Genomic DNA, 27,606 nt, shown 5'->3' with positions numbered 1-27,606 from the left:
TAAAAATTGTTCTAGCACCCCTGGAAGCTTGGGTCCTTTCAGGGAGAAGGTGGTGAGACCAACAGGATTTTAATACTAATGTCATGTGTTTCAGAGCTTCCTATAGTTCAGGTAGTTAAGGCTTGTGGACAAACTCAGTCTCAGGTATCCCAGAAGTCAGTGGAATTATTCTGGATTCACACCAGTGTGACTGAGAACAGCTCTGTGTTCTATGGGTAGCGCCCTACCAAATTCACAGCCCATTTTGGTTAATTTCACAGTCGTGGGATTTTAAAAATCCTAAATTTCATGATTTCAGATATTTGAATCTGAAATTTCACAGTGCTGTAACTATAGGGATCCTGACCCAAAATGGGTTTGTGGGAGGGGTCGCAAGGTTATTGTAGGGAGGTTGCAGTATTGCCACACTTACTTCTGCACTGCAACTGGCGGCAGCGTCGCCTTCAGAGCTGGGCTTCCGGCCAGCAGCCACCGCTCTCCAGCTGCCCAGCACTGAAGGCAGTACCGCCGCCAGCAGGAGCACAGAAGTAAGGATGGCTTGGGATAGTATTGCCACCCTTAAGTTCTATGCTGCTGCCTGCAGAGCTGGGCCCTCAGCCAGCATCTGCCACTCTTTGGCCACCCAGCTCATGGTATAGTATTGTCACCCTTCCTTTGGTGCTGCTGCTGGTGGGGTGCTGCACGGCCAGTAGCCACCGTTCTGTGGCCACCCAGGTCTGAAGGCAGCACAGAAGTAAGAGTGGCAATACCACAACCTCCCTACAATAACCTTGCAACCTCCCCCCGCAACCCGTAGTTTGGGTCGGGACCCCCAGTTTGAGAAACGCTTGTCTCCCCATGGAATCTGGTCTTTTGTGTAATGTTACCCTATACTATACAGATTTCACGGGGCAGACCAGATTTCACATTCAGTGATGTGTTTTTCATGGTCATGATCCTGGAAGGTCCCTATCTATAGGGCCAAAATGCCCACGTGTGCAGTATAACTGATACCTGTGATGTCTCTATGACTAGTCAGATTCCTTACAGCACAGAGATTGTGTTTGCTTTGTGATGCCCTGTGCCAGATGTAGCCAAGGTAGGCTTAGAAATAGTAAACTTATTTTTTTTTAAATTGAATGCTACTTTAATTAATTACTATTATTATTATTTATTTTATTACATAAATTTATTTGATAAACACCAAAGAAGTTGGATGTTATCCATGGCTCTGGCTCCTTTTTTTCACAGCATTCAAAGCAACTACTCTTGTGAAAGCAAATGGTCCATTTAGTCTGAGGATCTTTAAAGCAGAAATGAGATCAGATTCCTAAACAGATGTGCCCATCTCTTGGGAAATTCCTTGCTTTCTATGCCTCAAGCTGACACCAGAAAGGGGGTGGGGGGGAAATCACTGTAAATGGAGAACTTTACTCAGATTCAATCCATGGATTGCTGTCTATCAAATTATTGTTCTAGGAACACAAAAATATCTCTTGGAAATCACCTGTCAATTTAAACCACTTTGTCCACCTAGGAATATAAGCCATGAACTAATTTGTTTCTCTTTTAATTAAAAAAAAAAAACTTGTTTTATTTTTTTTTCTTTTTAATCTGGTTTAATGGAAACTAATGTTGCTGGGATTGCTGTAAAAGAGAGAAATACTTCCATTCCCTCTTGGTCTTCTCACAGCAGCTTCGAAAGTGAACTTGCTTGTGCGGGTGAGTAAGTGGCTGAAATCGTGGCATCTTGTATATAGATCAATGACTGCCACTACCAGCAATAATATTTTATATAATAAAATGAAAAACTTCACCTTGTCTGTTTACCACATGTCATGCAAAAACTGAAACTACAAGTCCCTGGTTCAAATCCAGTTCAGGTCAGTAGTAATCTAAAGTTGATGACTTATTGTCAGCCTCTATGAAGTAAGTTTGCTGGTGTCAGTTCAGTTCCTAGGGGACAAATGTCCACATCAAAAGATTATCAGCACTAACTGGCAAACTCCGGGCCAGGCCCATGTTGAGAATGGTACAAAGCTGTACTATGCCAGGGGAAGCTTGAGGAGACATTATGCCCCAACACAGCACTCCCGGGAACCAGGGGAATATGCCCACTGCACCATCCCTTAGGACAGCATAGCATGTGCTTCCTTGTGCATTTGTCTGTCTCCCTTCCATGGTTGGTCATGCCCCAGGCTCTGTCCTGCCTGTTTTGCCCCAAGGAGCATTAGGAAAGAGCAGTTGCTGAACACAGGACTGCCATTGTGCCTGTCCTCTGTGCAAAGGTCAGAAGCCTTGTAGCATCCTCTTCTCTCCTTCAGCTCTCAATCTGGCCCCTGGTTGGCAATCTCAGCAGAGAGGCTGGTCAGCATGGGGCATGCAGAATAAGCCATCCCCATTCCACTAGAGGTGGCCTCTCCAGGTCAGGCACATTGGCAGGCTAGTGTGAGGAAGCTTTCAATGCTGCTGCTGCCAGTTCTGTATCTGCTTTGTGGCTAAGCAGAGGCCTGCAGTCTTCAGGACTGTGTGAGCCTCAGCCTGGCACTTTCCCCAAGCTCTAAATTAACAGACACACAAATTGTTTGAAGTCACTCCAGCCATTAGATGGATTGACACAGTTCCTTAGCCATAATCTGTCCTGAGGATGCTCCCAGCTGGGACTTGTATCCTAGCCATCCAGAATTTGTGATCCCATAGGCCATGTGATAGCCTCTTAGTTGCCTGCATTCATGCCCATGTGTTCATCTGGCAATGGCCCAATTAACAAGCTGTTTGACAAGGTCTCAGCTGCCAGGCAATGATGCGTTTAGACAGGAACCCTGCATTTCAACAGGACTGTAAATGCCATCTCTTTTGCAGGGCTTCCCTTCCCTGCTACATTGGAACCACGACTCTTTACCTGATGACAGCAGCTGTATCTTCCCATTCTATCCCCTCCCCGCTTGAGTCACCTGCACAGTAGAGCTATAGGTGATGCCATGTTTGTAGACCCTTGTGCCCACCATCAAGGTCCCAAGGCTCCAAGGAAACTCCTCAAGTTTTCAAAATCTATATCAAGCCCTATAAACTGACAACCAAACTTGTGGACAAATTTAACAAGTCACAAGGTTTACATTTGCCAAAGCAGTAGGTGTATAATGCCACCTTGTCCATAACAGGGGACTAGTGGTGAGCTGGATGTAAAAAATAAACTTTGCCCACATTGGTTCTGCATGGGAGACACTTTTATTACATGGCACACTGGTAAAGACACAACCACAAAGGAGAGATCATCTGATGGAAAGAAGTGAAGAGACACAAGAGGAGAGAACCTGGAGCCATGAGTATAGGCAGCAGACATCACGCACAATTTAAATTTCTTTGAGGACACATTTTTCATATTGTGCTGGCATATCTTTTTATTTTTGATCTTCATTATGCCTTTTAGCCAGTCACAGCTCTCTAAATACACCTATTGTGTTAGTGGCCACGTTGTACCTGCCTACACTGGAAAATCAGGGAGATTCTGCCAGCAGTGAGGCAACAGAGAAGATTGTGTGTGTATAAATTTCAGATCACTAGCATCACCCGGGCCTTGAAATGCCTGTTATCAAAACCATGGTGGAAATAAGTATGAGACTTGTATTTTCCACTCAGAAATTATTCGGCTCAAGTGTTGTGTCACCCAGCCTTGGAGAGAGCACATGCCATACCCGCCTAACCTGAGGCATTTGGTCCAAGATTCTAGTTTTTGGAGGTCACTCACCAGCCTCCAGAATCTCAGGACTTTCAGTGCTGCAGCTGTGAAAGTGACATTGAGCAACGTACAGGAGGAATAGAGATGGATTCTGTCCAGATCAGCTGCAGTGAAGACAGTTCTTGAGACCCACTGTTGTGCAGTAACTTAAAACTGGGAATATATTTTGCTCCTGATTTTAAATAAATACATTTTTTTTATGTCAATTGGTTTTTGGTCCTGTAGCAAAGAGAATCCTTGGAGATGGTGTCTGGGAAACAGTCAAGATGAAGAACTCAGGCTTTTTCAGGAATGGTTTTTCATGCTCCCTATCACCCTATGCAGGGGCGGCTCTAGGAATTTGGCCACCCCAAGCAGGGTGGCGCGCTGCCGGTCGCCGGACCCACGGCTCCGGGGGACCTCTTGCAGACGTGCCTGCGGAGGGTGCGCTGGACCCGCGGCTCCGGTGGACCTCCTGCAGGCATGACTGCGGAAGGTCCGCCGGAGCCGGCTGCCGCCCTGCCGGCAAAATGCCGCCCCAAGAGCGCACTTGGCGCGCTGGGGTCTGGAGCCGGCCCTGACCCTATGTCAACATTACCATCTCCCCACATATGGTTCATTCATTAAGAGCGCACAACAATCACTGCAGTACACCTAGCATCCAAACCATTAGCAAGATTTTGCGCCCTCTTTCCTGGAATTTTGCAAGTATTGTGGACAGTGGTTATAGAGGTTTTGCTCCTTCTAGTAGGGAAATATTGCTTGTAATAAGGGCCGGCTCCAGCTTTTTTGCTGCCCCAAGTGGCAAAGAAAACAAAACAAAACAAAAAAATGATTGAGCTGCTGCCGAAGTGCCGCCGAAGAGGAAGAGAGGGAGTGAAGGGCTTGCCGCCAAAGACCCGGATGTGCCGCCCCAACAACGGACGGAGTGCTGCCTCTTTCTATTGGCCGCCCCAGGCACCTGCTTCCTTCGCTGGTGCCTGGAGCCGGCCCTTCTTGTCATTAATGATGTAAAGTGCACCCAGATACCACACTGAAGCACTTCACATCTGTGATAAATAATGTACCATTATGGCCATTTCTTTTCATGGACTTTTGAGGGAAGGAGAAAGTGTGATTTCTGGCTGTTGTCTAATCAAGCGTGTGACAGGAGATGAGTGCTACAGCCTAAAAATAAGGCACAAGTCTTTGCACTGAGGGTGACTAACCATTGGAACAACTTGCCTAGAGATGTGGTGGAGTCTCTGTTTCTTGATGTTTTTAAATCAAGAGCTTTCTAAAATATATGCTCTAACTCAGACAGATGTTATTCTACAACCTGTATTATGCACCTCAGACTAGATAATCATAATAGTCCCTTCGGGCCTTGAAATCTATGAACCTATAGGTGGGATGCCGCAATTTTCAGCTTCTGAAATTGACATGGACACCTCTGCAGCCAAACTGTAGAAGACCACCAAGGCTCCTTAACCACATAGCGATGACTTTTTGTTGAACGCAACCCCTCATTGTTCATCTCTGGCAGCAAACCTGCACAAATCAAGCCTGTGCAGTGCTGATTGTCATGAAGTGCAGGTAAATGCTGAGCAGAAACTTCTAATCATCGATGGGGTGAGATTCACAAAGGGGATTTATTGTTTCCCACTACTGAGTATTTTGAACTGAAAGGGAGAGCTCTAATTTCTAGACTTCAATCTGCAATGTATGTGATGTTAAGGGTTTTAATCCTTTACTCATAATGACTTGAGAAGAGTTACACACATTTGCTCATTATAGGAAGTGATAGAAGTGCACAGAGACAAGGTGAAATCAAAATTCAGAATCTGAAGCTACCAAACCTCTGGGAAATTCAGATCCAGATCCAAAATCTAAACTGGGGTAACATACACTGTGGGACTCAGAGAAATGGGTGTAGCAGGAAAATCAACTATTAAGAGGGTGGCAGAAAGCATAAGCTGAAGTAGCGCCCTCCCAAACCATAGCTTGCACCTTCTCCCGCCTCCTTACCACTGTAGTTTCCATTTCACCCACTTGTTGACATAATTCACATCACTTTATATATTATCTGAAACAGAGTGTGTGTTTCAGTTGCATGAATTGCTCTTCACTTTCCTTCCTAAAAAATGTGTGGTGTTGTTGGTGCAGAATGGATGCCATGTTCACCCTAGAGGTGATGACATTTCAATGATGTGAGATTCGATTATATAAAGGGACAGATTCATTCCTTGCTGATATAAGGGCTGCAAGCCCCACTGGCACCCCTGAAGCAGCGATGTTGGAGGGGAAGTTCAGGTTAAGGGAGGCCCCTTTATATTCCAGCAGAGATTGTTAAGGGAAAGCATGGAAACAGCATATCACCCTTCTGGCTGGCCTCACCTCGTGCTTACTATGCTGACTCTGCCTACTTTTCGGACTGCATTGACTGACTGCAGACCAGGTGCTGCCAGTGTAAATGGATGATTGTAAAAGGTTTTGGCATGTAAAGCACTATATAAATGTAGGATACTATCAAAGCAGATATAGTGGGAATTTGCCTTTGACTTCAGCATGGTGTCCTATGAAAGTCTTTAATCATCCTGATGAACCCTTACAAATTCCTTTTCATTTTTGTCCTTTGGCTCTCGATTCTCCTCCTGCTATATACTAATCGCTATCCCCTGCAGATGCTCAGATACCATCTGCTGATCACCAGATACCAGCAGATATTGCATTTCTGCAGAGGAGAATTTAACCCACACTGATAGCTTGCTCTCCACTCTGACATTCTCTATTTAATGCCCATCTCAGCAGATAGTAGCTATCTGGCGAAATTATCAGGAAGTCACTAATATCAGAGTCAGGCACAGATTGATTTTTTTTTCCTCCTTGTTATTTCCAGGTCAATCTTGCTTCCTGAATTCAGCATGTAGGCAGCCTCAGCAGCCTTTTTGGTCCTACATGACAAGGCTTCTATGCCCTCCCGGAATCCTGACTCACTGCTGCCTCGTGTGTTCACTTGTCAATGGAGCACAGTTTGCATCCATGCAATTACATTTATAAAACAATGAATAATTAAATCATAAATCAAACAATATAGGAGATTACTACATGGCTAAACATTTGCAGTCAATTTCTGTTGTGCCTGTAGTCCTTAATTTATATTGACTAAATTGGTGGGTGGATTACATATAATTTTTACTAATATTTTAATACTGTAATTATTAGCTCCATTGTTCCATTTTTGCATTCACTATACAGAACACAAAAGTTTGCTCTTCAAAAATATAAAGACGTTCTGGGAAAATAGCAAACCATAGACCCAGCTTTATAAAACTCTGAAGAGCGCTGAATTGGGATAGTAACATTATACTTTTTAAAAAAATCCTTATTACTAATACTTGCTACTAAACATGTTATATTGTTAATACTACATAATTATATAGTAAAATACAATACTGCTAAAAATTGAGTTAATTTTTCCACTATTTCTATTGCTGGCTAACGTTTCATAAGTCACTTTGCTTAGACAGTGAAAACAGACTAATGAGTTCGAAGTTAGAACTTAAGTTATTTTCAGGTTCTAATGTACTAGCCTGTTGGGGCTGTAAATCCTGCACATGAGGTGATCAAATCCAACAATTATTTTTACTAAAATAAATGTTTTAAATGTGTTGCGTTTCTTATATATTTAAGACATGATAAAATTTTGGGCCTAAAGTTTCTTGGTAACTAATTAGTCCTGCTCTCAAGGTCTATTTCCTCTGAAGGATTTGATACAGCAGAATCATAAAGACACTAACAATTTTATATTTCCATTTCTTTCACATACATGCAATTTGTTTCTACTAGACGTATAAAATCTTGGACATTTTATGTTTGAATTTGGCATATGAATTTAGTAAATATGGACAGCTTGCTTTTAATTCAGCTCTTCTGGCAGCATATTTTCTGGAAAGTCTGAGTCTTCATAAAATGTATAGGGGAAGTGTGACCAAGTAAAATTGTTCAGGAATGTATATATGCTCTTAAATGCCTTGCTCACAGGTATTTAAAATGATGAAAGGAATCTAACATATTTGTGACAATTAACAGGCAGTGGGTCAGTTCATTTTCATCCCCACACTACTGAAGTCAATACAGTTACTAGGTTAAACTCATCCCCTAGTGTATATTCACGTGATAATAAATTTAACCCCTGCGTGCAGCAAAGTTGCAGTATGATTAAACAGCCTACTTATTTAAATTTCTGTTGTCTACAACGGGGAACTTTATTTCAGAAACCTACGTTCTAACCAGATTGTTTTAAATATGAAATTTCAAATGGACACTAAGCTTTCACCAAAACCTTTTTTAGGCAAGTGACACCACTGCCTTCTAATTTCCATTACTCTTCTCATGCCTGTCTGTTGCAGTTATGCCCCGTTTGCATGTTTTGCAGACAATGCAATATTTCTGTTTTTATTTCGGTGTCAAACAAGTCAATATTTGTGTACAAGAAATATCATACCTTTCCCCAACCCTAAATGCTAACCATTCCTTGAGAATTCAAAGGATAATCCATAATTTATACTCTAAAGTCTCTTTATAAATAATACATTTGCATGCATCCATGTACAATTCAGTGAATTTTCACATAGAAAATACCAAAGAAAATACCAAAGATAGGTCATGTTTAACTCTGCTACTTCAAAAGAATCTTTATTTCTTTTTAATTGTTGGTTATTCTAGACTCCAAAGAACATGGAGATGCTCTTCATTAGCACCAGACATTGGTGGGGATTTTACAAAAGACTTTATAAAAAAAAAAAAAAGCAGTGCTTCAGAAACATGCTAGAAGGGCAACTCTACATTTATCCACACAAACAGATGCTTCACAAGCAGCAGCTGCAGGACAATTTTGCTTAATACTGCCCTGTGCACCTGAACCCTAACATGGAGAGACCATCCCTTCTGAGGGTGCGAGAACTGGACAGTTTTTATGCACACTCAATCATGGCCTCTCTATTACCCATACAAGACCAGAAAGCAAAAACAGAGACTTATCTAATACCTTGTTAGTTTAATTAAAACCAGTTCTACAAAGTGGTAGTTAGATAAGTTAAATGTTAGACAAATAAGACCATGCTACTAGTAAACAAAAGCTGTTACTGTATTCTGATCATATGCTGGTCACAGACCAGTTCCTACTGAACATTCACACCCCTGCACCAGTGATTTGCATCTTCAGTCTATCTCCCTCCCACAAGCAAACTTTCATTATAGAAAAATATTGTCTTTAAAATTGGTACAGGAAGCAATCATGTTTAAATTAGTTTGTATGTCCAGTAAAAGTATAAAGCCACAGGACTCACATCACACCCCTGCCATTGCTCAGGTGAGCTATTTTAGAGGGGCACTTTTGCACAACCAAGTGGGTGAATTCAGATTATTTTGCAAATAGCTTCCTCATGACTGATCGCACCCAAGGAGCACAGATTTCTTTATTCGGAGAGGGATGACTCATTGATTTTATCAGAAGAAAATTTAAAACATTGACAGCAATAAAGCATTTTAATAGTTATCAGCTGATAGTTATTTCCCCCCATAAAACTTCCATTTCTTCACCTGTCAGCAACAGAACTCCAGCCAACTTCCTTGTTTTGCTTTTTAATAGCAGTATTTTCTTAATGTAGAGAGACCAGTTAAAGTATAGTCAGTAAATACACCTCTACCTCGATATAACGCTGTCCTTGGGAGCCAAAAAAATCTTACTATGTTATAGGTGAAACCATGTTATATTGAACTTGCTTTGATCCACCAGAGTGCGCAGCCCCGGCCCCCTCGGAGCGCTGCTTTACCGCATTATATCCAAATTCATGTTATATCGGGTGGCATTATATCGAGGTAGCGGTGTACAACTGAGCTTTAAGAGTCTTTTCACCTATAGGCTGAATTTCTTTGCAGTTGATGCCTGTATTACATAGACGGCAACCAGACCCACTGGTAGCTGCTGCTCACACCAGTCATTGGATTGTTTATGTGCAAAGGGGGGGGGGGCACTGCACTGGTTAAAATATAATTTCATGAGTTAGATTTTAACACATTACAAGTATACTAAGCAGCAGTACTATTCTGTCTCCCATCTGAAGGAGTGACTGGAGCTGCGCTCTACTAAGCCACTTTAGGAATGGATTACCATGAACCACTAGCCACCATAGAAAAGGACACACAATCAAGGTCAGCATCTTAAAACTTAGCAGGGCTCTATCATACACACCCCTTCCATGAGTAAAGCGTACACCCATCTAGCAGCTCTCAGCCTAGACCAGTGGTGCTCAGACTTTTCCTGTCATGCCCCAACCCTCCATTACTGCACCGTTGGCTCAGCAGAGGAGTGTGTGCTGAAGGCAGAGCAGGAGGCAGAACTGGGGATGGGGAAGGAGCTAGGGCTAGAGGTGGAGCTGGCCTGGGGGCAGAGCTGGGGATGGGGCTGCAGCTGAAGACAGGGCAGGGCTGGGTGGCATTCCCTCCCCACACCACATGAGGACTGCCCCAGGTCCTGTGGCATGCCCCCTCTCCGGGGGGGGGGGGGCACACCCCACAGTTTTGGTCTAAACTGAAGCAGTGCCTTAATACTGTTTTCCTTCCCTGACATCAAAAGCAGGGGTGCTAGAGCAGTGGGAAGGAGGGGGTTAAAGCTAGCAGCAGCTTTGTCCTCTCTCCCTGGGCAACTTCTGTACTTAAATTAACACCAGCACGTTTGTCCTTCCTGCACTGTGGAAGCTGCCTTTAAGGCAAATTCCCAATCCAGCAAGAAAGTCATTGTCATCACGGCTCTTAGAGACATTACGCTGAGAAGGATCTAGAACAGTGGCTCTTAAGCTTTATTGGTTCGCATGCCACCCTATTAAAAGAAATTGCTGTGAAGTGAAAGGACGGAACATGAAGCTCATATGCTAGTTTAAGAACTCCCTGGTCTACAGCCTGATTCTCTCCCCCACTTAAAAAAAACAAAAACAAAAAACTGTTAAATCCATGTAGATCTCATTCCAAGACCTGACCCAAAAAAACTGGAGACTTCACATTTCTTGTCCATTCCCATAAGAATAGCCACCTAGATTTATTTGTTTAGCATTTGCATATTCACTGAGCTAGGAGATAAAGTACCCTATTGAGTGCAAGTTTTAAGAAAGTAAGTGACACCTGTCTTATGGTAAGATCATTTTATTAAAAAAAAAATCAGATCAATTCAGGAGCTCGTCTGCTGCTTCTCATAGTAAATATTGAAATGGCAAGGTGGGAGGGGGACACTATAGAAACAATTGATGTAAAGCAATACTCTGGTGTAGATTATTTTCACAAATCTACTGCTTTCCTTACAATGGGGGCAGAAAGCTAAAGGCCAAAAATTCCACAGGAATAACTTACAGGGGAAGGGCACTTAATATTCAAATGACAAGCTCTTTTAATAAAAGATTTGGGGGGAAATATGCTCCTAACAAATCATACCAGGATTCACTGCACATCACTTCTTTAGGGGTATAACAGTTGTAACTAGCACTTTGGAAAGACGTAAGAATCTAAGAACAGTCTAACATTACATGCTTCAATACCGACTGCAAGAAAAACATGGCAAGTTTAGGTTTGGGTATCAGCCTTCCTTCCATTCTGAATTCTCTTGCTTTGGTCGATTTAAAGCTTTGTTTTATTAGCTTTATATAAAAATGTTAAATTCTTTGAGAAAACATTTTGCAGTCTATAGTCAGTTGGTGCCTTATTGTTCCGTTCTCCCCAACCCTATTAAAAACGTATGTACTAATATCCCATACCAACACATTTAGACTTATTTTTCTGATGTGTGTGTGGGGGAAATTAAGTCCATCCACTCCTTTACCTACCAATACTTGAGTTCAAGTTATAGGAAAAATAGCCAACATCACTGCCAGCTACAGAAAATTGGATTAATTTAACCAGTTTAGGTGTTATCAGCTGATGTATATAAACTGGAAATCCAAATATAGGTAGGGCCCTACCACCAAACTGGTCCATTTTGGTCAATTTCACGGTCATAGGATTTTTAAAATCATTAATTCATTATTTCAGCTATATAAATCTGAAATTTCACCGTGTTGTAATTGTAGGGGTCCCTCCTGACCTAAAAAGAAGTTGGGGGGATCACAAGGTTTTTCTAAGTGTGGTTGTGGTACTGCTACCCTTACTTCTGTGCTGCTGCTGGCGACAGAGCTGCCGCTCTCCAGCTGCCGGCCGGGATCCTGGCTCTGAAGGCAGAGCCACCACCGACAGCAGCACAGAAGTAAGGATAGCATGGTATGGTATTGCCACCCTTACTTCTGCACTGCTACTGGCGGGGCACAGCCTTCAGAGCTGGGCACCCAGCCAACAGCCACTGCTCTCTGGCCAGCCAGCTCTGAAGTCAGTGCAGAAGTCGGGGTAGCAATACCACGACCCTTTTAAAATAACCTTGTGACCCCCCTGCAACTCCCTTTTGGATCAGGACCAGCATTTCTCAAATTGGGGGTCTCCCTCATGAAATCTGTATAGTATAGGGTAAAAGCACACAAAAGACCAGATTTCATGGTCTGTGATGCGTTTTTCATGGACGAGAATTTGGTAGGGCCCTAACTATATGACAATGCAGGCAGTTAATGTTTGCATATAGGCTGTTTGTGTTAAAGTGAGTTTACCAGACATGTGTGCAGAGAAGGCAGGCTTGAAATCTCAATTCACTTAAACAATCTTTGCTGCTCACCTTTAACAGTTCTATTGGTTTGGTTCTTGTAAGACAGTCAATCAAATATCGATGAATATTTGGTTCACAGATTTGGACAGGTTTAGCATCAAACGATCTGCTCTAACTACACTGTATGGCATTACTTTTCCTCGACAAGCTACTCCTAAGAAAGACTTTACTCTGAACAATGCTGGCAGATAGTATTCATAACTACTAGAGCTGGACAAGTTATGAACATGATTTACTGAATAAGTTTTGGCTCTCTCTCTTCAGGAACTGCCAAAACAAATCATGAATCTCTATTGTTTCAAGGTATCTGGAGAGGATGAAACTCACCCTTGCATAAAGCCTCTGTGCCAGGAAGTCCTTTTTTGAGGGACTCAGAGGCACACAGGTTTTGTAGGGACTCTGCACGGGGAGAATTTCACTGAGATTATTACCTGTAAATGAGTTACAGAGCAGAAATTAATTAGATATTAGGGCTGTTGACTAAAAACGAGTAATGTGGTATGTTCTTCCTCAGCTGGATGATAATTCTTGAAGTCAAGTTTCCAATGAAGTTAACCACTCTTATGAATTCAAAATTAACAAATTAATCAAGTCTTACAGAAGGAAGTTTGGAACATTCATTTAAAATAAACAGAGAGGCACAATCAAGGAGAGTTTAAAAAGTATTCCAATATGAGCATTTGCAGTACCTACCCAGTTTGATTCACTACTTGCATGAGAGATCAAAACTAAATGATGACTTATCATGCAGGTACTATATTATGATTTTGAACAGGGAGTAGGAATTACAAGCAATGGTGCATATGCTGAGTTCTCAACCAGGGCAAAGAACTTTGTTTAAAAAAATGCAAAACAAAACAAACATTACCTAGTTCAGAATGAGATGGGTGGTGTGGGGAGGGTGTGCAGGGGAAGAGATTAATATTAAAAAAAAATACATTTTGCCTTGGTTTGCCCTAGGTTCTTTTGATTATGTTCTGCATGGACTGAAGGTTTACTTCCAGACTCTGCATAAATGAACAGTTTTTTGTTTTTTTTTTTTACTTCAAGTAAAAAAAGTCAGATTACCAACAATTTTTCTTTAATATATAGTGAAATGTTGAACTCTTACCCAGTGACTTTCTTCTTGGTTTCCATACTGCTTCCACATCCTAGTCTCTTTACCTATTTAATACACTTATCAAAAAGTGTTGCTTAACCTTGAAGTGATTAGAGGCTCAAAACTCTAACTTTATTTTCTTTTAATAAAGCAGCTACTTTATGTGAGGACACACTTTTATGGAACTAAGCTAATGTTAAAACAATGCTGGAAATGTTACTTTTCAGTATTAAGACTGGAGCAGGAAGAGGAATCGGTAGGAAAGTTGTCCAAAAAGCTATACACTGAACACTTGTATCTAGGACGATCCAAGTAGAAGGTTTAAAAAACAATACTAAAAGCAGGTGTCGTTTAATGTATTTTAATAGCAAACTTACAGGAACAGCACAGAAGACAGACAACATTAAAAACATGTACTTGCATGTAGGACAACTCAGTTAGAAAAGTATAGCGAATGGATGGAATCTACTGTATGATAAAAATGCTACAAACACCATTTAATTGCCATCGATAAGAAATTTACTTGTTTTAAAAAAATCCAAATGCTGGCATTGTCCAGAAAAATTTGACAGGTTTATTTATAATTGATATAAAGTTGAATTGTTGAAACTTGTTCACTGAAACATTTTTGACTGCATTAATGCTTTATGTCTCATTTATATTAAAAATCCACACACAAATGAAAATGGAAAAAAACTTGCCAATACCCGATTCTGTCCCCTATGTTTCCATTTGCAACCATATACTTAGGTACCTTTTAACCCCATGGAAAAAAAATATCTAACGTTCATTACTACCAATAACAGGAAGAAGAGATTTGTATTGAGAAGGACAAACCCACCATAGTGGAGTTTAAGCACGCTCTCCACGTATGCGGCGTGCTAGCTGGATATCTTTTGGCATGATTGTGACACGTTTGGCATGGATAGCACAGAGGTTGGTATCTTCAAACAGGCCAACCAGGTAGGCTTCACTTGCCTCCTATTACAGAAGAAACAAAGAGTTAAAGACTTTTTACACAAACAGCACCTAAAAGAACACAAGAGTCCATGACAAAATCTCAAGTAATCGTAATAATCAGAAGTCTAGGCACGTATCTATTAAAGATACCAACAGTTTAGTATTTTCAATAGTGTGGCAGTCTCTCTCACTGCTTCCCTACAAACAGCCAACCTGTATTACTTTTACTTCCATAGATAATGATTTTCTATACCTTTGGTCAAATAAAAATTTGGTATACCACTGCTATTTAGTTGATATTCTCTGGAAGATGATTACAGAGATACTTAGACCAAAACGTAAGATATGGGGAAATATTATAGCCACAACAGTACGCCTACAATTAAATAAAGAAATATTTAATCATTTTAAAATACTTTGATGAGGAACTTGAAGCCCATTATTATGATTGAGAGTGACACTAAACTCAGTAGAACAGCTTACACTGTGAAGTAAGCAAGAGTCTGAAGTCTAACATCAAGTAACCTTCAAGTTAGCTTCTAAAATACACAACACAGAAACAGGTACGAAGCCCATACAGATGTTCTGCTGCTTCTATACCTGTAAAGAAAATCTGGAAGACTGCTTAAAGTTTTTACACAGTATATAGATTGATGCTGAACTTTCTTTTGACCTATACTTGTGAATGGAATAATAGGACAACTGTAGCATTAAAAGGTGTGTCTCGATGAGCAAAAGGTGTGTCTAGGCTCCCACATCTTTAACTTGACCTGCTAATTCATGTGAAAACTACCAACTACCTTTCTCCACTAGGATTTTTCCTGGAATTAGTTATTTTGAGTTCAGCACACAGCTTTTCCTACTGACAACAAGGCCAAATATACATTAGAAGCCTAGTGTAGACCAGATACTCTGCCATTAACATATGGTGAAGTGGTCAAGTTAAAGCCTGTGGGGGAAGGGAGTGCAGTCTACAACATAGACTCAATACAAATTAGCTTGCATCTTAATAGGGCTTTTCAATCATGTTCAGGTAACTAGGATGAGCCAACAGGATTGGAAAAATAAATACACATGCCCTTTTTGCCTGGCAAGATTTACCACTAGGCTGAGCACTAGAGTAAACCAAAGGTTTCTATCCTGAAACAAAAGGGATAAGTGGGATGTGTCCAGATTAGCCTTTGAAATGTTTTAGCAACCTTGAGTTAATTAGCAATCAGTTAATTTCAGGTTAAAAAAAAAACAAAAAACCCACCACTAGTGTAGACAAACCCAAAAATCTTGAGACTCTCCCACTAGGTTTTAAAACACCATTTAAGGATTTAAAAGTCTCATGGCACAATCCCTCACGCACATGCTTAAAGTTAAGCACGTGAGCACCACTGAAATTAGCTGTTGAAGTTAAGCATGGGTCACTAACCACAGGCGTTTACTTTAGAAATAATAAAGCAAAATCATTTAGAGACAAGCCACCCACTTGAAATATCTGGTCCTTCTAATTACCTGAACACAGAACTTTATCAAGACAAGTAGGAATTACTATTTTTCACAATGAGAAAAGAAAGGATGCTATAATGCAGGGTGGTCAAACTTACTGATGCCCTGAGTCACATACAACAATCTTCAGAAGCTCAAGATTTGGGGTGTGCCTGTCAGGACTTGGGGTTTCAGTCCTGTGGGGAGGGGAGGGCTCAGAGCTACAGCCCTGCAGGAGGACCCTGCCCAGGCTCAGGACTTCATCCCCACTCCTGCTGAAGTCCCAAGCCTCGGCAGGCATGCTCCGTGGGGCTGAAACTCCAAGACTCACCTCTCCATTGGGCAGAAGCCAGAGGCAACACATGGGGGGAGCATGTGGGGTCAAGTGCCCCCCCGCCCGATTTTTGTCAGGGTTTGCTAGCCCTGCTCGGTCACATGGTGCCGCCAGGCCCCCTCCCTGCACAGCAGCTGCTGGAGCCAGCAAGCTGGGAGCTGCGGCCATGGGGAGAGGCAGCGGGCAAACAGCTGGGAGCTGCAGGGAGAGCCTCCCCTTATGCTGCTGCCTCTCCACGCGCGGCAGAGCTCACACCTGGGAGCTGCAGGGAAGGGCTGACGAGGGTGGAAGGGCCGGGGGGTGGGGTGGGAGCTGTTGGAGGGCACAATTTAAATGTTTGTCCCCCCAACTCTCAGCAGGCACCAGTTGTCTCTGGCAGAAGCCCCTAGCCCCACTACGCTGCCACAGGGCAGAAGCCCTGAGCTCCCCACCCACCCCCAGTCTGGTAGATAGAGTATGGAGGGAGACGTGGAGGGGGACACACTAACTGTAAAAGAATCGCATGAGGCTTGCAAGCCATGGATGGCCACTCCTGCTATAATATAATTCTATTAGCAGCTTTATCCAGTTATATTATTAAGTTACAGTTGTATTAAAATGTAATACTGAAAATTGCCAAATCATTTTTATGTGCAGCAGTAACAAAAAAATTAACTATTCAGGATTTAAGTTGAAAGAGCAGGATCCATAAAAAGCCACCAATTTCCCAATATACTTTGTAGTACATAACTGAAATGCTGGCAAATCTGCACTTATTAATCACGGTCATACTAACTGTATTTTAGGCAAGCCTTGGTTACCTAAATGTGTGCTCAGTGAAGTTTGTTTGAGTGTCCTGAAACCTTAAATTAAAAACACACACAGATTATCTACTCTCAAAGTGCTTGGTTTTCAAAGATGTTAATTATTACAAAATTTAAGTGAGAGGGAAGGAATAGAAGATTTATCTCAGTTTATTATGAGAAAAGTACTATTTCTGCATTTAACAAGTTAGGAGATTTTTTACGAGAGCTATTTCCAATTTTAATAATATACTTATGGCATTTTTATAAAGTTGTTTCAGTAACTAGATTTTATCAAATTATAAATGTTTCAACAACAAAAAGTTAATTACTTTGGGCAAATTGAACACTGTAGCATCAATTCACCTAGAATTGAATCAGTAGATGCCTACTTCTGAAGTTCACCAATAGAGTGAAATTTTGACTAACCATAGAAACAGCCTAGCCAATTACATGACTTTATGGAACTGACCTATCACATCCTCTCTCCCACAGTAACAAAGGCAACAGCATGGCCCTATCAACTACTGCTCTAAAGAAAATATTCTTTTAAGTCATTTCCATGTTTTACCAGCATATGGCTACTTATATAAAAGTTACTGCAGATTAATTTGTGTGCATATTTACAGCAATATCCCAACAGTTCCACTCTCATCATGATGAATACCTGAAAAAAAGGTTTATCAAGGAAATAATTCAGGGTACTCTAAGAGTTAATCTGTTTAAATTATTTAAAAAAAAAATATTAGAGGTTTCAGTTAGGGATGTTTCTTTAGTTCTTTGTGATGTTTTTAGATATTTGCATGAGGAAACACCAGGTAACTCATTTTGTTAACCAGTACTCAAACTATTAGGAATCCACACTAGCAGACAGGGACATCATTTAACCACCTTCCGAATATGAATATAGATGCATACAAACCTAAGCAGAATAAGTGCGTTGAGTTTCACAAGCTCGTCTATAGACATCCACGCACAAAAAAATTAATTTAAATTAGGCCTGAAAATAAATCAGTCTTCCTTTAAGTTTTACCTGCAAAGCACCAATAGCAGCGCTCTGGAAGCGCAGATCTGTTTTGAAGTCCTGAGCAATTTCACGCACCAGACGCTGGAAGGGAAGTTTGCGGATCAGAAGTTCAGTAGACTTCTGATAACGTCTGATTTCACGGAGAGCCACAGTACCCGGCCTTTTAATTAATAAAAAAAATTAACATTTACAAATAATTTATATCATTTTAGAGTATCATATAACCCATGTTCTTCTAATCTGAACTAGGAATGTTTTGTATATGCTCTGTTTTTACTAGAAGCATCTCAGTATTTACAACACAAAAACACCTTGACTTACAAAGAGGGCCTGATCTCATCATTCATTTGTATATTAGCTTCACCAGGCATTCCACCTATGGATAAGCAACAAGAGTAGGCCCTCCAAAGTCTTGTCTTCAGCACGAAAAAAGGTGTACAACACATTAGCTAACGTACACTAATCAACATGTGTTAAACTAAGTGTAGACAAGGCAAGTTGTAGTGTTAACATGAGTTTTCTGGTCAAATTAAACCAGACTCTACCCAAGGATTTACCTTAACCAGCTAATTCAGGGGTGAGCAAACTTTTTGGGCTGAGGGCCACATCTGGGTGGGGAAATTGTATGCAGGGCCGGGGCAGGGGGTTGGGGTGTGGGAGGGAGTGTGGGGTGTGCAGGAAGGGGCTCAGGGCAAGGGGGTTGGGGTGTAGGAGGGGTGCAGAGTGCAGGGGTGCAGGAGGGGTGTGGACTGCAGGAGGGGGCTCAGGACAGGGAGTTGGGGTGCAGGAGGGGCACGAGGTGCAGGCAGAGGGCTTGGAGCAGAGTGCAGGCAGGATTCGGGCTCCGTCCCGGCTTACCTAAAGAGGCTCCCGGGTGGCAGCAGCACACACCGGGGCCACGGCAGGCTCCCTGCATGCCTGCCCTGGCCCGCTCCAGGAAGCGCTGAGGTCCCTGGGGTTGGGAGGGCGGAGGGCTCCGCATGCTCTGCCCTTGCTGCACCTCTAGGCACCTCCTCCGAAGCTCCCATTGGCCGCGAGGGGCGGTGCCTGGAGACAAGGGCAACGCACAGAGCCCTCTGCCCCCCCCCACCCAGAGGCCGCAGGGAAGTGGTGCTGGCCGCTTCTGAGAGCGGCGCGGGGCCCGCAGCACCACAGGGGGCAATCCTGCGGGCCGGATCCAAAGCCCTGAGGAGCCGGACCCAGTCAGCGGGCCATAGTTTGCCTACCCTTGAGCTAATTCATGTCAAAAACAGGTCACTCCCTCCCTACTCTGTAGCTACGACCATAAAAATGGTATTGAAAAACACCATATCCTTGTTATATTTTAGCCTAAGAACTTAAAATCTATTCTCATGAAATTTCCTTACATTAGTGTTTTAAGTAAAAATTCATGTTAATGCCATCTTTTTGCAAACACACAGTTCATTTCTGGCATGATTATTGTGTATATTTCATTTATTATGAAAATGTTGCATTTTTTGCCTTAAATTACTTACTAATTTGTAGTATTAATTTCCACCTCCCTCTTATCTGTATTCTCTAATTCTACTTATGGACCATGAATGCAGACTAAAACATTCTTAAAATATGCATTTGCAATGTTTCAAGATTACATTCACTTTCCCAAATGCCTTTCTGTTCCTCTTCTCAAAAGGAAACACACACATGCTTTAATAACAATGACCATCCCTCAAGATGAGCAATCGTATGTTAAAACTCTTCATTGTGCAAGGATCCTTCCGGATGAAAGAGTTTATTACAACATAATTGTCAGCAAGCGATTTACCTGTAATTCTAGCCTATTTCCTCCTCTATTTAAGTCTTCATTTTAGGTTAACTGAACATAAAATTATTTGCAGAGGTTCTGCTTATATGTAGACATGTTCTGCCCTCTAATGGTAGAATATCTTAACTACATTGTCAGTTCATTAAATAGCAAAATAGCTGTGAAGACAGAATTGTACCAGTTTAAGTAAATGAAGATCAGTTCTGTGCATTAAAGTTTATTCCAGTCTAATTCTGTTACAATACTTAAATTAATTCGAAGCCAATTCACCAAAGTGCAGATATGTTTGGATGACATTTATTTGTTTAAGGTTAAACGTGGTCTTAATTGCATAAATATAATTTAATATGCATAATCTATTAAATAAAATAAGCCTATTATTACTACACGTAAATTTAAGCCACTGTACAAATGTTCAACATAAAACATATTATGGATTATTTAAAACTTGTTCATAATCAAGTGGTGAAATAATGAAAGCATTGAAAAAATCATCCTGATCAAGAATTAAAATGAAAACCACCAAAGTTCCCCCAATGCAAAAAGTTCTGCTCCGATAAACGTTTCCGTTTGGTTAAGGGGATGTTGCATCACAAGCTTTGTCCCTGGTAATTTCTGTACCTGTAGCGATGAGGTTTCTTGACCCCTCCAGTAGAGGGCGCACTCTTGCGAGCTGCTTTCGTAGCGAGCTGCTTCCTAGGTGCCTTACCACCAGTGGATTTACGGGCAGTTTGCTTGGTACGAGCCATGTTCCTGAAAACTTCTCTTCCTTACACCTATCGGTAAAAAATTACCATGCGATCACACACTGCAACAAACTAACCACTAGCTCAGATGTTCCGGAAATGCAGATTTACCTTTTACACCTTAAAATATTGTCTAACAAGAATCAAAAGACGTACAACATCGAACAATTAAAATGATCCCGATTATACCTCTGTACCATGCAAACACCACACTTCTCACAAGAGAAACTGCGACCCTAGGTAACTGCTTGCCACATAAAGGAATCCTTCCCTTTCAACTGCTGAATTAGGAGAAAACACACTAGCCAAAAAGGACCATCGGCCTAATTTATCTAATTGCAAAAGAAATTAAGTGTCTGAAGACCTCAGATTATTATTAAAATGCAGTTTCACCCAAGAGTTAAACAGGAACGATGCAGCAGCAAAACCTAAATAGGTCGATTCAAACAACAGATAAGAGATTATTACTGCCCCCTGTAGCTCTCCCCCCGTCAGCTGAAAAGTGCTACAAATATTACCTGAAAAACATTGGGGGGCTCGCATCCAATTTATAGTCTGCATTGAGCAAAAATACCTCTTTCAAAACTGTAGAGACGGGGAAGGCAGACAAGCAGCCCCTCAATGCTTTCTGCAAAGCAACCTGCCCATTGCAATCGCTCGGCTATGCCCGAAAATTAAAAAGCAAATATACGCAAATTGGTATTTATGCTGCAAACAAAAAGAGTCTGACTTAAGTTCAAGAAAGCAACAAACTTTTTTGGGGGGTTGTTTTTGGTGCTGCCTCTCTGTCTCTTTCTGTGCAATTGCTTTTCCAAGGCTGCCTCGCTCCCAAGCGCCTCTCACTGGCAAACTCATCTCCCAGACCCGAACAAAATGGAAACAATCACGAAATGCAGCCCTAGTCCTTTTGCAAAGAGGGAAAAAAATAAAATTGCAAAAAATAATGCAAAAAATACAAGGAACTCCAAACCATGTGGGTACAGATCAAGTGGGAATGGGGGAAAAGTTTGCAATCAAAATGCAAAAAAATGCACTGGGTTGCGGTTGTTTCTTTTGCAAATTTCTTTCTTTTTTTATTGTTTTTTATGCAATAGGAAAAAAAATATGGTCGGTGACCAGAGAAAAGAGACAAGATGGTGAAGCTGAGCAACAACTGTGGGGAGCAGGGGAAGGAAGGCAGGAGAGTTACCCTGGGCTGGCAAGTGGCTCCTCTTTGCAGCTGCTTCCCAGCCCTGATCCGGGGAGATGTTGGGCTCAGGAGGTAGCTAAGGGGCTGGGGAGGGTGTTGGTGGGGGTTTGGAGTGGGGGGACGGGGGGCACAGGGGCAATGATCGAGCGAAGAGGGGCTGGGGGTGCTGGGGAAGGGAGCAGCTCAGGCTCCTTGGCTGAGCAGGGGAAGGTGGCGAGGAGAAGGGGGACTCCGGATGCTGCCGCTTCCCAGCAGCGATTTCTGGTCCCCAAAAGTTTGTGCGGCGGGTTGGGGGGCGGCCATGGGGCCCCCCGCCGGCTTGCGGGGCGCGGGGAGTCGGGGGGGGAGCTAGGGACTTACCCCCGTCCGCTTGGGCTGAGAGCGGCTGCCGTGCAAGGAGGGAGGAAGCGAGGAGGAGCTACAGCTACTGCTGCTGGCGGCGGCGGCTGAGAGCACAATTGAAAGATGGCTGACTCGCGAGGGCCGTCCCCGCCGCCTGGCCCCGCCCCCGCCCGCCCCGGCCCCGCCCCATCCTCCGCCAAGCGGCCAATGGTGCACAATGGAGGGAAGGCTTGGCCACGCCCACTCCCCTTCCTCCCTCCTTCGTCTCTGCCCCCGCGCAACCTCTGAGCCGGGCTCTGTGTGTACAAACACAAAAGACACGCCGCGCGCGCGCGAGAGGGATTCCCTCGCCTCCTCCCGTTTCCCGCGAGCAGAGGGGGAGGCCAGCGGCCAGGAGGGAGCGCGAGGCCACTCCGGGGACTCTGCCGCGGCTAACGGCCGCGGGCGCGAGCCCAACAGCCTGCGCGAGATCAGACCAACAGCAACCGGCCCCCAGTACCAGGCCGCCCCTCCCCTACCCCAACTGTATCCAGCCCCGCGCCTCGCAGCCAGACCCCACCGCTGCCCTGTCCCCACAGCCCCCCCACATGTCCCTTCCCCCTCCGAGCTGGCTAGGGCCAGGCAGCCCCACACTCTTGTGCGGGGTGAGCTCCTGCTCCCACCCATGGCAAGGGGCCCCTAATTGCTGAACTAATAAAGTATTAGTCGTGCTCCTGGTTCACCTGTGGGGCAGTGCCCGGATGGGTCCCACTCCCACAGGCTCCTCTTGCTGGGACACTGCAATGTACAACAGTGCATACACTGCACGCTCCGCACGAATGTAATTCATAAATGTCAAAGGTGCTTTAGGGAGCCAGACGCAGTCCCTGCCCCAAAGAACATAAGCAAAATGTCTGAGGGACTGACAGGCTGGAACAGTGAATGTTGGGAGGTTAAAAAATGAAATTAGACATGGCTGGAAAAACTCAGCTCTAGAGCTGGTTCTCGACACCTCCAAAGTTTGAGGATGCTCAGATCTGAAGAGCTGTATCAGTCCTAGGCCTGGAAAAGTATTTTAGGGAAACTGCAGGTATCTAGTTCAAACACATAAAAACAAAACCCTGTAGTGCAACCAGGTGAGACTTTTAGAACCGCCTTAAAATTAATCTACAATAAAAGAATTCTCTTCCTCCTCCCTGCAAAATCAGACTTTTGGGTGCATGAGACTGGGAAGGGATCACTGCTGAGAAGTTCAGCTTGGAAAATATTTGTGGGAGAAATGGGTTATAAGGAGGGATTTGAAAAGACTGGGAACAAGAGAAGGTACTTGGAGGATCAGTGGTGGGAGGTTATTCCAAGGTGAAAGTGCAGTTATGGTCAGAAAAGTGACTATGTAAAAATGCCCCCCGCTCATCCAACGGACCTGATCCCTGTGTTCATTCAGAGTTATATTTGTTGCCTTATTATTTAATGAGAACATGTATTTTACTTTATATTTTTGTTAAACCTGAGAAGCTTAAATATCTATGGGAGAGTGAACTGAATTATATTCTGACTTACCCATCATGAACAGATTTGCTAAGCTGCAGCTGCAGGGTCAAATTCTGTAGTCAGTTAGACCTGTGCAACCCAATTGTCTTCAGTTGCACAGGTATATAACTAAGCTGAACCTTTACCACAGGTGATGATGCAAGAGCCAGAAAAAATAGTTTGACTCTCTGATCTTAAGATGAGTTTGTGTAGCTAGCAGTTAGAAAAAATATCATTTTACTTGTAAACTCTGGAAAAATCAATAGAGAAAACAAACCTGTTATCCTCTGATACTACTTTTACAATCACTTTTTAAAGTAGGACTGCACTTTAAGAGTTAGCAAGAAAGAAGGCCCAGAGTAAATAATTATAATAGTATAGAATAGGATATTAAAATAGCATATGATAAAATATAATATAAAATAATAAAGGCCAGGCACCCAAAATTAACATTATTACTGATACAGTGCAAACAGACTTCAATGACTAGTTGGAAGAGTTAACAGCCATTAGCACAGACAATTATTAAATGAGAGGAAGAGCCCAGCCTAAAGGCCATTATTGTTGGTATTAACTGTAAAAATATAAAAATGTAAAAATAAAGTAACTATGCTTTCATGTATTGAAATGTTGCATTGGATATGGGATTCTGTTTACAATATAGGTCTTTTCTTAGCAGTTAGGGTCTGACTCTGCAGTCTTGATTATCACAAGTAGTCCTATTAATTTCAGTGGGAATCTTCATGTAAATAAGGACTGGAGGATTGAGCCATTAGATTACAGTCCAGTGAGCATGGGAAGCTGCATTCCATTCTCAACATACCATTAGGTTTAATATAATTTGTATTAATAATATTAAACTATGCTTAACTCAAGTCCAACATTGCTTTGAATTGCTATTCCAGCATTTTTCAAACCCAGTACTGGGTTGTGGCATGTCAGGCACTGGGTTGCTCTGGTCAGCACTGCCAACCGGGATGTTAAAAGTCCCATCAGCGGTGCTGCCCAGCGAAGGCAAACTAGAGCCTACCTGTTTTGATACTGCGCTGCACCCCGGAAGTGGCCAGCAGCAGGTCCGGCTTCTAGGCAAGGGGACCACAGGGCTCCAGGCGCTGCCCCCGCCCCAAGCACTGGCTCTGCACTCCCATTGGGAATGGGGGGGAGGAGGGGCGGTGACTGCAGGCAAGTGTCGTGCCTCTACCTAGGAGCCGGACCCGCTGCTGGCCGTTTCTGGGGCACAGCGCAGTCTGCGGTGCCAGGACAGGCAGGAACCTTGCCTCTGCACCCCAGCTGCACCACTGACCGGGAGCCACTGGAGGTAAGTCTGCACCCCAACTCCGTGCCCCAATCCCCTGACCCAGCCCTGAGACCCTCCCAAACCCAGAACCCCTTCCTGAACCCCAAACCCCTCACCCCCAGCCCCAACTCAGAGCCTGCACCCCAGACCAGAGCCCTGACCCCCTCCCTCACCCCAATCCTCTGATCCAGCCCTGAGCCTCCCCAAATCTGGAGCCCCTCCTGCACCCCAAACCCCTCATTCCCAGCCCCACCCCAGAACCTGCACCCCCAGCTCAGAGCCCTGACCCCCTCCCACACCCCAACCCTCTGCCCCAGCTCTGAGCCCCCTCTCACATCCTGAATGCCTTACCCCCGCATGCCAACCCTCTGCCCCAGCCCTGAGCCCCTCCCACACCCCAAACCCCTCATCCCCAGGTCATGGGCATCAACAATTTTCTTCAACTGGGTCCCTAGAAAAAAAGTTTGACAACAACTGCCCTATTCTGCTCTCCCAGCCAGGAGCACTGCCTTTGGTGGAAATTCCCTCAAATTCCATGATGTCATAGGGGGTGGGACAAAGCATGAATATTCTGGCTCAGCTGGCTCACTCTGTCTCCTGCTCTTGACCTAGAGTCCTAGACACTTCTTCTGGTTCCCAAGATGCAAAACACAGTTCCTTTCCCTTCTCACAGGTCCAAACCAAACCGTTCAGGAGATAGTGAATGAAAGAAACCCCTATAAGCAACCCATGAGCAAAGAATAAGAGGAAATCATATGTGCATCTACCCATCAGTTCTTACAGCTGTGCCGTTGTCCCGCTGTTGAACTGAAACCTTACAACAATAATATCTTTAGAATCAAGCTGTACCCTCAGTTAACCATACACATTGAAGCCAAAATTAATCACATATGAGTATTTGAGGGGAGAATCTGTCCCAAAATCTTTCAACTTTCTTTAAATTTAAATTCTTTACATTGTCATCTTCTCAATTCCTCTTTTCTTACTGATGTTTCTAATATCCTTAAAGGCAACTTGCAAAAGAAAGAAAAATGGATTTATTTATGAATATATAAAGAATATTTGAAACAATTCAAGACTTTTTTTTTTCTTGTTTGTACATTAAAAGTACCAGGAATATCCAGTTTTACCTTCCCAATGTTTTGCTGGAGGACGGGATGCTGGAACAATTTTTATAGTAGGGTCCTGACAGCCATTGAACCAAACTATAAACCCTGTAGCACCCCCCACTCCCTTAGTTCCAGCACCTATGGGAGAAGACTCTTGAGAACCAGAGAACAGTTAATAGAGCTGAGGGTGCTACTGAGAGATCTTGTCTCTTAAGTGTTTTTCAGACATTGAGTTAAAAGGTCAACACAGAAGCAAACTAACAAATGTTGGATGCCTCACAATCAGGGTTCAGACCAGGCACAGCACAGCAGGTGTTCTAGTAGCACGAAAAGACCCGGCCTCAAGTAAAGCCGGGGGATGGATGGACGGTCTTCCCTCTACTAAAACCCAAGAAACTAGGCAGACCCTATAGCTGAACACATTTTGCATTTAGGTCACAGAAAGACCTTTTTTGAGCTACCTTGTGTGAGCTAGACATCAACTGGACAACTGAAACTTGGTGAGCCCACTTTGCGAGACACCTGAGCATGAGAAATTTTATCACAAAAGGAATTTCAAAGACAACATTATACGAGAGAAAATAGGGGTGAATTAGCACAGAGAACTGAGAATCAGGGCTCCTGAGTTCTATTTCTGATTTTGGATTATCACTGATTTTCTGTGGGTTTGAACAAGATGAGTTCTGATTCCATCATTATTGCTTCAGTCCTGCAAAGACTTATGAATGTGCTTAGTCCAATTTACTCAAAGCTTAACTTTACATTGATCCTATCTGCATCTTCCAGGCTCCCCCTAACATCACCACCACATACACACAAGCAAACTTATACTGCCATTGATTTCTGGACAGTGGTCTGTACTCTCTGACCCATACAATGGGGGTCATAGAGCATGGAAAGATAATAAATGCTACTTGAAGCAACATTAACTAATCCCTACTTTTTACATGGCCCGATGGCCATGTGAATTTCCTGTGGAGGAGAAAGTGATGGCTACACAGAGCAGAGAACATCCCGTATAACCACATCCCCTCCACACCAGCACCAGGTTTTTATAACATCTTTGCTGCCCACCACACAGCACGTTGCAGAGGGACCACAGAGTTCATGATGTGTGGGATCATCCACTATTTGGCATATATATTGCAATAGCTGTTTTTAAATCTTATATATATCAGCTATGAAAGTCTTGTTTACCGATATCCACTGTATTGGCGGGGGCGGGGGAGAACACTTAAAATGTAACAGTACAAAAGAATCAATATTCCTAATAAACATTACAAAAGTCCCAAACAGAATACCGAGGAACTTTTAAATAGTTGTGCTTGGTTTTACACTATGTTTCCATTTCCTTTGATTGTCCTTATAATCCACATGTTTATGCTGCTTTTTATTATATGTTAAATTGTTTCAGTGTATGGATAACTGACATGAATAAATACCACTACTATATTTTTAATACAGCTGTGGGCCTGCCCTCAACATGGAAGCTGCGGCCTCTTGCTGAAGAGTTCAATTGACTCTCTAAACTTGT

The 27,606-nt window shown here is 43.0% G+C and overlaps 1 protein-coding gene and 1 long non-coding RNA gene across 4 annotated transcripts; one reads left to right on the top strand and one right to left on the bottom strand.

The window, feature by feature from the left end:
- LOC120402147 lies at positions 1-3,870 on the top strand. 2 transcript variants are annotated; one of them, XR_005597016.1, is made up of 3 exons: positions 1-52; positions 1,636-1,701; positions 2,842-3,870. It is a non-coding gene; the product is annotated as an uncharacterized LOC120402147 (long non-coding RNA). The 2 variants fall into 2 exon arrangements; XR_005597017.1 differs by having other exon boundaries at positions 5-111.
- Positions 3,871-13,860: 9,990 nt separating this feature from the next.
- Positions 13,861-22,314, bottom strand: LOC120401341 (histone H3.3A). 2 transcript variants are annotated; one of them, XM_039531210.1, is made up of 5 exons: positions 22,176-22,294; positions 21,380-21,530; positions 20,502-20,656; positions 18,101-18,254; positions 13,861-14,496 (listed from the first exon to the last, which is right to left on the bottom strand). In XM_039531210.1, exons 3-5 carry the CDS (start codon positions 20,627-20,629, stop codon positions 14,368-14,370), a joined length of 411 nt encoding a protein of 136 aa, XP_039387144.1. In that variant the 5' UTR covers positions 20,630-20,656; positions 21,380-21,530; positions 22,176-22,294; the 3' UTR covers positions 13,861-14,367. The 2 variants fall into 2 exon arrangements, with proteins under 2 accessions (XP_039387144.1, XP_039387143.1); XM_039531209.1 differs by lacking the exon at positions 21,380-21,530 and having other exon boundaries at positions 22,176-22,314.
- Between the last annotated feature and the right edge of the window lie 5,292 nt (positions 22,315-27,606).

This window comes from Mauremys reevesii, linkage group 3, assembly GCF_016161935.1.
Source record: "Mauremys reevesii isolate NIE-2019 linkage group 3, ASM1616193v1, whole genome shotgun sequence".
Lineage (NCBI taxonomy): Eukaryota > Metazoa > Chordata > Testudines > Geoemydidae > Mauremys > Mauremys reevesii.
Note: the sequence above shows the minus strand (reverse complement) of the source record. Positions and strands in the feature narration are given on the sequence as shown.